We start from the raw sequence: 13,220 nt of genomic DNA, 5'->3' as shown, positions 1-13,220 counted from the left end.
GTGGCATCGGGACAGGAAATGAGCATTCCTCCCCTCCCTCCCCACCACCCACACACATGCGCCAATCTGACCTTAATCTGACCCAGCCGGCACAGTACGCTAGCTATGATGCCTTGACCGAGCCATCAACGTGGAGGTTGTCGATTGATCACTGTCAGAACGCGGCGAGGTTGTGGTGTCGACCGTATCTCCCGCTTGCAGGACACATTCTTGGTAGCGGGGTTTTTTTTTTCTTTTCGTGGCGTGAAAAATGATTTTCCCGATTGACAAATGAGATAACTCTGGAGCAATTCTAAATTGCCTGCAAAGGGCTGACGGTTTAAACAATGCGTAGCCAAGAAAATTAATAAAAAAGCTCATTTATTTCTCAGGAAAAAAGGACCACTCTTGTATGCGTGTTTTCTTCCATTATCAGCTGTATCATGCATATGGTACCCCTGTTTTAACTGACAATTATTAACTGCTGTTAATTCATTGTTTTGCGCATTTGCGACGTTCCTAATAAGACACTAGTAAATGCTTGTAATGCGTCGGAATACATATCTTTTTTGCTGCATATGACGCATCCGATTTGATTATTAATGAATCTTTCAATGTTTGCCTTTGCTTGCAAACAATGACACGAAAAATACAGATAAATAAAGTTCGAAACTTGAATTAAATATACAACAAGAGCTATTTTTCGAATATTTAAAAGATGTGCAAAAAACTATAATTTATAAAACAGAGTCCTCGCATGTCCTATACAGTTTATTATCGAGCGCAAGCATAGTTTCAATTCCCTGCTTATGCAATACGAATGTTACGAGAGTATAAAAATTAGTAGCAGTTAGTCAGAAATCGAAACCATTTACATGTATAGCCCTCCGGACAGTTCAGGACTTGCTCACTCAATATTTATTCTATTTTCCTTCATGATGTGATCAGATGAAATAGCCAACCAAACATTTTATTTACACTACAGAAAACATATCATTTCGGCTGTCTGCCCCCTTTTCAAATAATTATTTTTGTGAAGTTTGTATAACCGATTGGTTTACCTTTTGTGGAACGTGCCTTCCGCAGCTGTCGACAGTGAAAAAAGGCAACTCAACGGAGTTACCTCGCCATCCTTCACCATCCAACAGTGCGGTACCGACAATCAGGAGGGTAAGGGTGGCGACCCACTTCCCCCGCCGCCACCCGGCGGAGGAGACTACGGAGACCCGGGAGATGACGCAGAAGCTGGGCCGGATAGTCGCGCCGAACCGACCAATGCCGGAGGTATTCCACCGCACACCAACAATACCTACTCGGCGTTCAAGCGAGGCAACGTGGTCAAAGGCATCCTGTGCCCATCGATGACCAACTCCTTCCGGGCGCCGTCGCTCGAGCGCTCCTACCTGACCTACTCCCACCGGCAGCGCCAGAAGTCGCTGATCCTGGTCAACGTGGTCGACCTCGTGCTGAAGGTGGTCCTGGCGTTGGTCTGGATCGGGTTCAACCGAGGCATGGTATGGATGGGGAGCAGGAGATCGACTCCAAACGGCCTCTCACCGGCTTTCCTTTTGTCCGCTCACCCACAGACAATCAAGGCGCACGAGGTGACCTGGTCCGTGTGCTGCATCATCTCGAACTTCCTGATCTGCGTCCTCGGCAGCTGGCGCCTGTTCGCCAACAACTATCTCCACTGGGCGGCCGTCTGCACCTGGCTGCTGCTGAACCTGCAGGGTTTCCTCGGCGAAGGGTTGGGCTTTGCCGAGCGCGAGTACCTGATCTGGTACGTGCTGTTCATCATCTTCGTGCCGTATGCGATGCTGCCACTGCCGCTGAAGTGGTGCATGATCGCCGGCTCGATGACGGCCGTGTGTCATCTGCTCGTGACGTCGCTCAATAAGTTTCTTCATGATAAGGTAAGGGGAAAACCGGCCTTTCTATGGTCATGAAGGGATTGAGAAGAGCGGCGTTAGGGGTATTCTTTTTTATAGCAATCAATCAAACCCATGAGGTAAAGTTACGAAGCGGTAAATGCTAGAGGAACTGAAAAAGGTTTGGAGATAAGAATTTACATTTATTTATTTTCTTTTCATTCATTCAAATCAGATAGCTATCGACATATGAATATTTTTACTTGAAGAATATGAAAATACCCAAAGTAAAGTTTTATTTTTCATTACTTGATTTAAAAAAGAAAAGTGTCAGGTTCTTTAAATATAAAAATATGATAAGAAAAGATTGGAACATTTGAAAGAGGTAGTATAAAAAAGAACTGATGGGTATTTTATATAGAATCATCTTTTCCGATTTTAAAACATCAATGTTACTTGCGAAAATTCAACAAATTAATATTAAAGCCGAATTGTTCCCAGTTCATCAAGCATTAAAAATTTTACAATGTATGGCACATTGCGTTTTTTTGTCATTTTGAAGTAGTCTAGGAAAAGAATTTGACTATTTATCATCATTTTCTTTGAATTCAAGCTAAAGCCTTTTCATTCCTCTTTTTTCTTCGTACAAAGTCGTACGTTCGTTTAGTTAATCTGATCTCTCCGAACACTTCTCGTACTTCGTCTAGTTTATTTATGTTTTTATTCTTTTAAATTCAATTAGCTCTTTATGGAACAAACTATATGAATGCTAGTAAATTGAATTATGAATCAATCGAAAATGTTCGGCACCAAATCGAGACAAAACCTTTGTGTATCTATGCTTGTAAAGACAAGATACAGCAGTAGTAAAACGATTTCCTCAAAAAGCAATTTGATTGTTTGATATCGTGCATCAACATGGCATTAAAATTGTGAAATAAATAAATTTCTTGTACTTTTTGAAACATACCGTAAAATGCTCATCAAGATCCGTAACGAAATAAATTCTCTGGATGCCTTTTTGATGAACGGTAACGAAATCAAATCGAAACACAATCAAATGATTTTAACTGAAAGCTCCTGATAATCCTGCTCGTTCGATCAGCTTTCCATGTCAGATATTTTTCCAAGTACACATGTTTTCGAACAGACATCCATTACCCTGTAGGGCATCGGGCAAAAGTGTTGATTTGATTTGGAACTGAGAAGAATTCTTGTGTTTCCAAACCCTTCCTGCACCTAACCACACAACCGATCCCTGCTGCTTTCCAGGATCCGAGCTGTATCGTGCGGCAGATGATCGCTAATCTGTTGCTCTACCTGGCCATCAACTTCGCCGGCATGTACACCAAATACCTGACGGACCGTGGCCAGCGCTTGGCCTTCATCGAAACGCACAAGGCCATGGAGCATAAGCGCGAGTCGGAAAAGGAGTACCAGCGTACGCAGCGGCTACTCGACTCTAGTAAGTACCATTTCCCGTTTCCGGTTCGGTCGCAGTAATCCGCGGAATCAAACCCATTTTCCCTTTTCCCCCCACAACATCTCCAAACCCGTCACGGCCAGAGGCGCACTGGTTTGACATGCCGAGGGACCCTTCGTGAACCGTACTCCAACCGATTGGCACAAAAATCGATCAAAAGGATATCTCCAGAGTACGCTGGGCCATCCTTTCATTTTAATGTTTTGTTTTTTTACCTCCCCCCCTCATCTTCACTGTTTCAATCAACCCAAACCTCCCTGTTCAGTAAGTTCGAAGTATGGAACGAGCCGTGGCTGTACGGTTTGGCTGTAATGATCGGAAATCAAATTACTGGAACCATACTCGATAAGGGTTTTGGTTGAGCGAATTTTCGTTGGTAATTTAATTAAAAGAAACTCTCTCTTTTTCCCGTCGGTCCGAGCCGCTCGCAGTGACCCTTCGTTTGCAAGGACCTTCTCTGGCATGAGAGTTTTGCGTGCCTCACAATCCGTGCTTTAAGAGCCATCGTATAATTGGACGTTGGCTCGGCATGGGCCATGTGGTTTGAACGCATGTGATGAATGTGTAACTAATTAAACTTTGTCGGACATCCTTTTATTTGTAGGGGTTCGAAAGCGTTTGTTTCAATTTAAATTCTTTCTGGAAAAAGCGACCAACAAAGAGCGACCCAAAATAGTTAACCAAATGGGACATACCGTCGGGCTAAAATGGAGTCAACTTTAGTCGGATAATAAATTCATACTCGGGGGCGCAACAATTACATTGGACAATTTGCATCCATTCGATAACATCTGGTTTGCCTCGGAACGCCGCCTCGGAGGGCATATGGTAGCAATGAGTTTTTTGCCCAAACTTTCTGGTGTCAACGAAAAAATGTCGTATAACAACGAACCGTTTCCGTTTTGCATAATTATGCTCGTTGGAAGCAAAAAGTTGTCCGGAACAATGTGGGCAATGATTTTGCACCACTAGTGGGATTGGTAAACTTTCACAGATGAATATGATGCTCTCGTAACTGTTCCCCATCTGGTGGTCGTACAATGTTCTTTTTACCGTTATTTATCACCCCATCCCGACAGTTTTACCGATGTTCGTCAACAACGACATCCGGAAGGAGATGTACAAATCGCCCGAGCAGGCCCAGGTCGACACGCAGTTCAAGAAGCTCTACATCTACCACATGGACAACGTGAGCATCCTGTTCGCCGACATCAAGGGATTCACGGAGCTGGCCAGCAAAACGTCCGCCCAGCAGCTGGTGAAGATACTGAACGATCTGTTCGCGCGGTTCGACAAAATAGCCGAGGTAGGATTAGGGTCGGGATGACCAACGTTAAGGCCGGTGGGATTATGGCATCTCGTTTGGTGTGGTGACTTTTGCTTCGCAGGATAATCACTGCTTGCGGATCAAGCTGCTCGGGGACTGCTACTACTGCGTGTCGATGTTCGACAGCCAGAGCTGGAAGAGCCGCCCGGACCACGCGGTGTGCAGCGTCGAGACGGGTCTGCACATGATAAAGGCCATCAAGGACGTACGCTGCCAGACGAACGTGAGTCTGCCGCTCCTCCAAAACCTTCGCCCCGAGTGAAGTATGCTAATCATCGCGCTTTCATGTCGCCACCTTTTCGCTGGCCCCCCTCCCCCCATTCCAGGTCGAGTTGGACATGCGCATCGGCATCCACAGTGGGTCGGTAATGTGCGGCGTGCTGGGGGAAAAGAAGTGGCACTTCGACGTCTGGTCGAACGACGTCGTCATCGCGAACCACATGGAGTCGGGCGGCGTGCCGGGCCGGGTGCACATCTCCGAGGCGACGCTCAAGTGTCTGAACGACACGTACGAGGTGGAACCGGGGCATGGCGGTAGCCGCGATAGCCACCTGAAGATGATGAACATCAAGACGTTCCTGATCAAGCGCACCGAACCGCTGCGGCCCCGCAAGCGCCTGCTCGACCGCCAGAGCACGGTCCAGTTCGAGAAGGAAACGGTGGCCCGCGGGTCGGGCGAGTCGCGCTTCCGGAAGGACTCGAAAACGCCGAGCGTCACCTCGAACAGCACCAACACGACCGGCACGACGGCTACCTCCTCGACGACGGTGGTGGCCGCGTCACCGCCAACCACCTCCCACCAGCCGAACAGTGGCGCTAGCAACAACAACAATAACAGCAACACCAACAACAACAACAACCATATCAGCAAGCGGTGCAGCAAGTCGACGATCCACGAGGATGAGACGACCACCGACTGGACGCCGGAGATCCCGTTCAAGAACCTGAACGAGTGCGGCGTGAACGCGGTCGAGAGCTTCAAGCGCGACAAGAAGCACAGCGACCGGGAGGACCCGCTAACGTCGACCGAGGAGGTGGACGAGATCATCGACCAGAACATCCAGATCAACTCGAACAAGCAGATCCGCCAGGAGTACCTGTACACGTGGACGCTCAAGTTCAAGGAGTCGTCGCAGGAGGGCACCTTCTGCCAGCTGCGCGAGGACATGTTCCGCTCGAACATGCTGTGCGTGTTCGTCGTGTGGATCTTCATCGTGCTGTGCCAGGCGGTGATCATACCGCGCTGCACCATCCTGATCGTGGCCCTATCGATCACCACCTTCCTGCTGACGGTCGGCTGCATTCTGGTGATGGCGGAGGAGTTCTCCGGGCTGCCCAAATTCCTGCAGCGCAGCTCCTCGACGCTCGTGCACGATCGTAGCCGGCGCACCGTGTTCGTCTGCCTCACGATCATCCTGATGTCGATAGCCAGCTCGATGGGGCTGATGATGTGCGATCTGGAGGAGGTGGATATGGCTGCCAGTGGGACCGGTGATCTGAATAGCGAGACTCCACTGCTCGCCTACTGGCAGCAAGGCAGTTCGCTGCTCGGTGCGAACGTCACTTCGATGACACTTTTGCGGCGCGATCTGGAAGGCATCACGGTTGCCACAAATCAAACCACCATCGGTGAGGAGTTCACCACCGAGGCACTGGACCTGCAGACTACCGACGAGCCCGAAGCACAACCCACCACCTACCATGCGTCCTGTGTACACCCGGAGTACGTGGTGTTCACCTGGGTGCTATGTCTGATCTCGCTGGCGACGGCCCTCAAGCTGTACTATCTCGTGAAAACGTTCATGGCCATCGCCATGGTGGCGTGCTACTCCTTTCTCATACTGCTCGTGTTTGAGCGCGTGTTCGACTCGTACGACCTGCAGTACATCCAGGTCAGTGGGATGCCGCTGGCGGCGCAGATGATGATCCTGCTAGGCGTCTTCCTGACGATGGTAACCTACCATGCCCGGCTGGTCGAGGTAACGTCGCGGCTGGACTTCATCTGGAAGGAGCAGGCCGAAAAGGAGCTGCTGAACATGAAGTCCAACCGCCATCTGAACGATCTGCTCATCAAAAACATCCTCCCGGATCATGTCGCGACGTACTACCTGTCGGAGGAGCGTGCCGACGAGCTGTACGCAAAGATGCACGACCTGTGCGGGGTGATGTTTGCCTCGATACCGAACTTTAAAGACTTCTACTCGGAGGACATCGAGAATGGGAAGGCGTGTATACGTATTCTGAATGAGATCATCTCCGACTTTGACTCACTGCTGGAGGAGGAGCGGTTTGAGAAGGTGGAGAAGATCAAAACCGTCGGGGCTACCTATATGGCCGCGTCGAACCTGTGTTCTACAAAGAAGGTAAGAAGGGCGTCAAATGGGACCAGTGTCGGTGCCGAGTATCAATGTTCCGTTTACTCCGAAGGCTTGCGTGGATGCGAAGGACGAGGAAGCGGTTTGCGACTTGGTCGAGTTTGCCCTGGCCATGCGCCAGAAACTGCAGGAGGTGAACAAGGATGCGTTCAACACCTTCCAGCTGCGTGTCGGTATCAGCAGTGGCCCGCTCGTGAGTGGCGTCATCGGTGCCCGGAAACCGGTCTACGACATCTGGGGAAATACGGTAAACGTGGCGTCCCGCATGGACTCGACCGGAGAGAACTGGAAGGTGCAGGTACCTGACTACACGGCCGCTCTATTACAAACCAAAGGATACACCTGCGTCGTGAGTATTTAACGCGCAGTTGGTTGTTGAGGAAACGAATGATTCCATTTCTAATTTTCTAATCTACAGCAACGTGGCGAGGTGAACGTTAAAGGCAAGGGACTGATGCTAACGTACTGGGTACTGGGCAAGAACGTATCGGCCAGTCAATTAACCTCACCCGCCCTAGTTCCGGCCGGAGTGCCACAAGCGCAGACACCCTCGTTGCAGCGGCAAACGTCACAGCACAGCTCGCTGGCCGCCGTCGTGTTCGGCATGATGCAGGCCTCGAAGCGGAGTAACCTAAACACGACCCGTAAGTGTCCTCCGGCCTGTTGGGTCACTGTTTACAACTAAACGTTGATTGTATACCAAAACTCACCACTGTTGTTCGTGCAAATGATCGTTCTGTGACGTCTATCGACAATAAGTCAAACTTTTGGAAGCAATCCAAATTTGATGGGGAGAGTAAAACCTTATTCATCACATCGTCACACAGGGATGGCAGATTTATCGTGTTGTTTTTCCGTGTTATATCGGTGGAATCACAAGTGCGTCTACGGACTTCCTCTCTGTCTGGATGTTGAAATGTTTATAACGTTCTCTACTAGTTCATCACTCCTCATCGCTACTATAAATACATGTACTTTACTATCCCTTCCGTGTCGATCTTCCCGCCGTCTATCGTACTTTCAGTGCTGTGCTCTATCTCTAACTCTCTTTCTCTCTACTTCTCTTTCCTCTCGTTCTATCTATTTCGCACTGTTTTTCATTTGAATGTTCGATATACTGTTCGGTTGGTGCATTTGCACCACCTTCATCAACGACTCGCGCGATTCGCTGATGTGCACCTCCGCTGCACCGTACGTTTTCTCTCGTCGCACCCTACAAAAGCCGAAAAGTGCGGCTGGAGTCGAGCAAAAAACTTGACCGTCAATAAAATGCGTCTTCTGCCTCCGTATGTAACTACTGCTACTTCCTAAGCCGCTAAACTGTGCCCATGATGTGTGCCCATGAAAACCTTTTGCTCGCTACACTTACCAACCAAATGGCCAAATATTCCGTTGTACGATACCTAACTCCAATGCCAAAGTTTGTACATTTTCGAGTAAATGTTCACCTTTCGGTCGGTACCGAATTTCTTGCGAGACCATGCGCTTTCCATTGTATGGTGGTGTGATCCAAAAACTTACTCTAGTGTTGTGCCCTAACCCCTAATGCCTAACCGCTCCACCCAACACTCTAACGATCCAACTAGCCGCATGGATGTCGATATTCTTCTCGTAACTCGTATAGTTGTGTCCATGATTCCTTCCGATCGTCTACATTTACTACAAAAATATACCAATAACCTGAATGCGAAAGATTAGAATAACAAAATCGTATATCCATTGCATGATCGTTTACGTTGGCCTAATATGACCGCTTTCCCCTTTCCCAGCAACTGCAACACCATCCCCGAGAACCCGATTCGGGCGACGAGGAAGCACATTCAGCTCAGTGAGATTGAATCAGAGAGCGCCGTGTAACAATCCGGTACGCCGGAATACGACCCGTGTCCGCGGCCGTAGCTACACGATGAAGAAGGTAGGTGAAGTGGCGTACACTTGCGTGGGAGCACGCACATGTGGACCCAAATAAATCCGATTGAATACCTTCTCAGTACCCGTCCGCTTCGTCGCCATCCGGATCTCCGATGCCTTCCGGTGGTTTGGGAGACCGACCGCATATTCCCTCCTTCCGGCAGCTGCACCAGGAAGCCAAAGCCCACCAGACAGGACTATGAACATGTGCTTCGTTCTGTACTCTCCTCTCTTTCTCTCTCTCTTTTTCTCTGTATCTCTCTCTCTCACACACACAGTACATCGTGGGTTGTGCAGCCTATAATGTTCTAGCCAATTTTTCTAGTCAATAAACAAAGAAAATATTTTAACTGATTGAAGTATAGGATTCGACTGTGAGGAGCATGTTGGACATGTAGTCAGTAGATACTAGCGAGTATTCCCCAGTAGTCAGAAACGTTAGATTAAGCCATCAAGCACACAGATGAGGAAATACAATTTGCAATTTTTGTCTAAGAAGCACAAAGGTGTAAACTGAAACCATCATCCAGTGTCGCACTATGACATCATCATCTAGACAGTGCATGCTGTTAGTTTAGCGTAGGTCTCTAGGTCCTTTCTTCACAATGAAACCGACACATACGCAGACGGTCGTTGTGTTATCCACCGCCTGCACCGTACCGTATCGATGTGTAAAGATGCAGATCAGTGGTTGATGTGATTTTATTTATAGCTTTAATGGAAAGGGCATGCAATTTGAAGTAGCAACGTCCAGAAACAAGACACGGTAGTAGACAGCGAGCGTCAGGGAACGAGGGTACAACCGTTAAGTATTTGCAGTGGTGCATCACGAAATGCGAAAACGTCGAATGCTGCACATTTGATGTACGTTGTTTTATTGATTGTGTAAAATCCAGCTGGTCTCGAGTAAACAACATTAACTATATCGGCACCGGAAATGGGCAGAATTGCTTATAAAGTCAACAAAACGAGTTGTGCCAATAAATCAAATGAAACGGTCATTTGATATTGTTCATTTAACATGATGAAAGAAATTGTTCTTTGGCGAATAAAAAGTATGACAACTAGATCAAATACTTCATTTTCCTTACATTATTCAAAGTTATCGTTCCAATCTGAATTTTAAATGTCTGTTATGTTTTCAAATTGCACACTCGCCTTTCAGCGCCATCTATGAACAATTGAGCGAAACAACATGCAACAGTGGTAAGCATAATAATATCACGCGAGTATTGCATTTTTTGAATCAAACATAATCAAAAACTAAGAAACGTGAAAACTTGTAACTAGTAGATCATCCTTAATCGGATTCCAATCTCTTTCAGGAAGGCACTAAATGGGTAGTAGCGTTGTTGATGACCTTGACAATACGAATGAGTATCATAAATTCTGCTGATTTTCGGATAGTAGCTACTAAAGAAACGGATGTATTTCGTTCATTTATTGGTTTGACATCTAGAACTAGATAAAACTAAGACTCTCATCTCTTATCCATTTTGCATGTTCCCACCAATCGGGATACATACTAGTTTGTTTGAAGCAAGTCATAGAATAAAAAAAGCGTTTAGTTTCAACGGAATCAAAACAGGTCTACGTTCAAAAATGCACAGTGTATCAACCGGAATTTCAAACAATTTTGACAAAACACAGGAAATGCATAAACTACTATCATTCCCGCAGTATAATGAGTTATTCTCATTAATACTGCCCCCAAAAGTTGAACAATTGTGTAGTGTGATAATAACGCTAAACTTTTCCATCGTATGTGCCCATAAACAAATAGACGTTTCAGTTATACTCAGCCAACCGGCACCGACTGATTTCATTCGGACGAAAAAGCGACGACAGCAGTGCTGAAATCGGTGGCACAGTTGCAACGTCCACCCCACCGGAAGAGCAGAGCATTGAGCAAACAGATGCAGTATGCAGACAGTCGGCAACGGAAGAGCAGCCCGCAGCGCGGACACCAATATGGAAGCCGTTCGCGCCATCATTGGTAGACCCTGTCCCAGTCGTGTTGGTTGATTACCCACAGCCGCGAGCAGTTCGCCAAAGTTGGTAGGAAATTTATCATCGACCTTCTAGGGAAATGGCTAGAGCCTACAGGGTTTCGTCACTGCTCGGGGGTTGCGATGTCCAAGGCATGGCCGCCGCCGGTACGGAAGCAGAACGGGAAGCAGAGTGCGTGAGAGGGGAACACGCTACCAACCGGATGTAGTACGGAACTCCGGAACATGGGAGACGATAAAAGCTGCAACTGAATTAGCAGCTGGTCATAGGACAATCGGTCGGTTTAATTTGCACAACCCTTTGGCTGAAGGTCAATTCTCTTTTTCCTACTACAACGCTTCCCACTTTTCACCATCCATCAACCTTCCCGATCGTATGTTCCATACGCCGAGCACATTCCTCCCAAAATAAAATGAAATTTGACTCGTGTTTTAGAACGCCGGAAGTTTGCCGGGTTTGACGAAAGTTTTGCGAAACCAAAGAATTTCATCTCTTTTTTCCTTCTCAAAACAACAATGCGACGCATGCACTCCGATCGTAGACATGAAATCATCACAACCAACCGAGAGTGTTGCTTAAATGTTGTTTACATTAAGGCCACCGACAACAGTCGCCCACGCCATACGCAGAGAGCAAGAAATTACCCACTTCCGGTGCGATTTAACATCTATTTCCTATTACCCGTCCCCCCCCGGGGGGCGCACTCTCGCCTACGACGCCGGGCGTGCGATGGACCTTCGGGTCCGCCGTTTCTTGACCTTCTTCAGAAAACCAAAAAGAAAAAAGTAGAGGGTGGAGACGTAGCAATCGAACGAAAACGAACCTTGCGCAACGGCTCGGCGGTTCTTCTTCTTGAACGTAACGATCAATCTGCCGCCCTAACCGAAACCGTGACGCGAAAATCGCCCATACTCACCCCCGCGGGGCCAAAATTCGCCGATCCATGCGATGCCGATGGCTTATGCTTATGCCAAGGTGAAAGAAGCGCCCCGGTGGCCACAGAGAAGAGTTTCATCGAGCTTGTTGGAGTACACTTGTTGTGTAGTGGAGCCGCCATCGCTGGCATTCCTCGGGGCGATGGCGGCTACGATGATTGCTTCATTTTCTTTGTTTGTGTATTGCAAATGTTCAGCATAATGATCGTTGCCTTCAATCGCGTTTGGCGTTATTTGTTTTTGCTAGCTTTTTTCTACCTTTCCTATCGATTGTTTTCCTTTGGAAGCTTATTTCGCTAGAGCCGTGCGGTTTGTTTTCTCCTTTTAACAATGTAACGTCGTGTGGGAGTTTCTGGCAGTTCGTTTGTTGTGGCCTGTTGTTGAGCTTGTGTTGCAACGAGCTTAACAGATGAGAAGTATGCTTCTGCCAATGTCTTACTGCACCGGGTCTGTGCGGGTGTTTGATCGCCGGTGCATGGAGAGGTATTTGGTGCATACTGTTCGAAGCATATTTTGAAAATATGCGGGTGTAAAAAGGTTGCAAGTCTAGTTCAAATTCCAACCGTCCGACGACCAAATCGAAAAACGACCCATGAGCGTTGGGGCTCACCACTTCGACGGCGTAGGTTCAAATCCCTACCGAGACCAGACCCTCCCTTGACTGGCTATCCACGTACTCGAAGGGAATAAGTGTAGTAAGCCCCTAATGGGACAGGCATGAACGAAGACGGTCGTCACGCCAAGAAGAAGATGAAAATGTTCAAACTATCCACACCTTACAAGTTATTTATTATCTCGTCAAATTGTCACGTTGAAATATGTAATGACCATATCATTTACTTAGTTACACAGAAACATTTTTGATATTGAAAACAAATAATAAAGTTTCGTGCAATGATCTCAAAGCAATAAACGTGAAAGGTCGTTATTTATCAGTATTTATAATAACGTGGTGAGAAGTGAGGTGTTGTTTTGGTAATAGGAGAACCTAGAAGCATTTTTGAAAATTTGATTTTCTTCATGTAAAAGTTTGGAATGGGTTATATGAATTAATGTTTTTCAATAAAAAAAAATTGCATAAACAAGTAGTAAGCTTATTAAATGTATGGAAGCTACATTGGGTCTTCCGTGAAGACAAAAAACCAACATTTTGATATCGCCTTGGTGGATCATAGAAATGGAAATGTTTTACAAGCGTCATTAGCTCAATCTCTTGAGAATCACACTTTCTAATAAGGACGAAACAAACCTAGAGACCTTATAAACATTTATTACATCATACTCGTAAAGCTATTTTTGAAATTTTAACCTTTTTCTAAAACATAATAATCA

At 47.0% G+C, this 13,220-nt stretch overlaps 1 protein-coding gene across 1 annotated transcript in view; it reads left to right on the top strand.

Moving 5' to 3' along the window:
• The window catches only part of LOC131271794 (adenylyl cyclase 78C), a 46,001-nt gene extending 36,065 nt beyond the window's left edge, over positions 1–9,936 (top strand). Inside the window, exons 3-12 of the mRNA XM_058273333.1 lie at positions 1,066–1,493; positions 1,566–1,892; positions 3,120–3,312; positions 4,410–4,636; positions 4,719–4,880; positions 4,984–7,020; positions 7,085–7,381; positions 7,451–7,676; positions 8,802–8,947; positions 9,024–9,936. Coding sequence (XP_058129316.1) covers positions 1,066–1,493; positions 1,566–1,892; positions 3,120–3,312; positions 4,410–4,636; positions 4,719–4,880; positions 4,984–7,020; positions 7,085–7,381; positions 7,451–7,676; positions 8,802–8,947; positions 9,024–9,146 — 4,166 coding nt within the window. The 3' untranslated portion in view covers positions 9,147–9,936. The remainder of the gene's footprint in view (positions 1–1,065; positions 1,494–1,565; positions 1,893–3,119; positions 3,313–4,409; positions 4,637–4,718; positions 4,881–4,983; positions 7,021–7,084; positions 7,382–7,450; positions 7,677–8,801; positions 8,948–9,023) is intronic.
• Positions 9,937–13,220: the final 3,284 nt, after the last annotated feature.

Source organism: Anopheles coustani, chromosome 3 (assembly GCF_943734705.1).
Source record: "Anopheles coustani chromosome 3, idAnoCousDA_361_x.2, whole genome shotgun sequence".
Classification (NCBI taxonomy): Eukaryota; Metazoa; Arthropoda; class Insecta; order Diptera; family Culicidae; genus Anopheles; species Anopheles coustani.
This window is presented reverse-complemented; position numbering and strand designations above follow the sequence as displayed.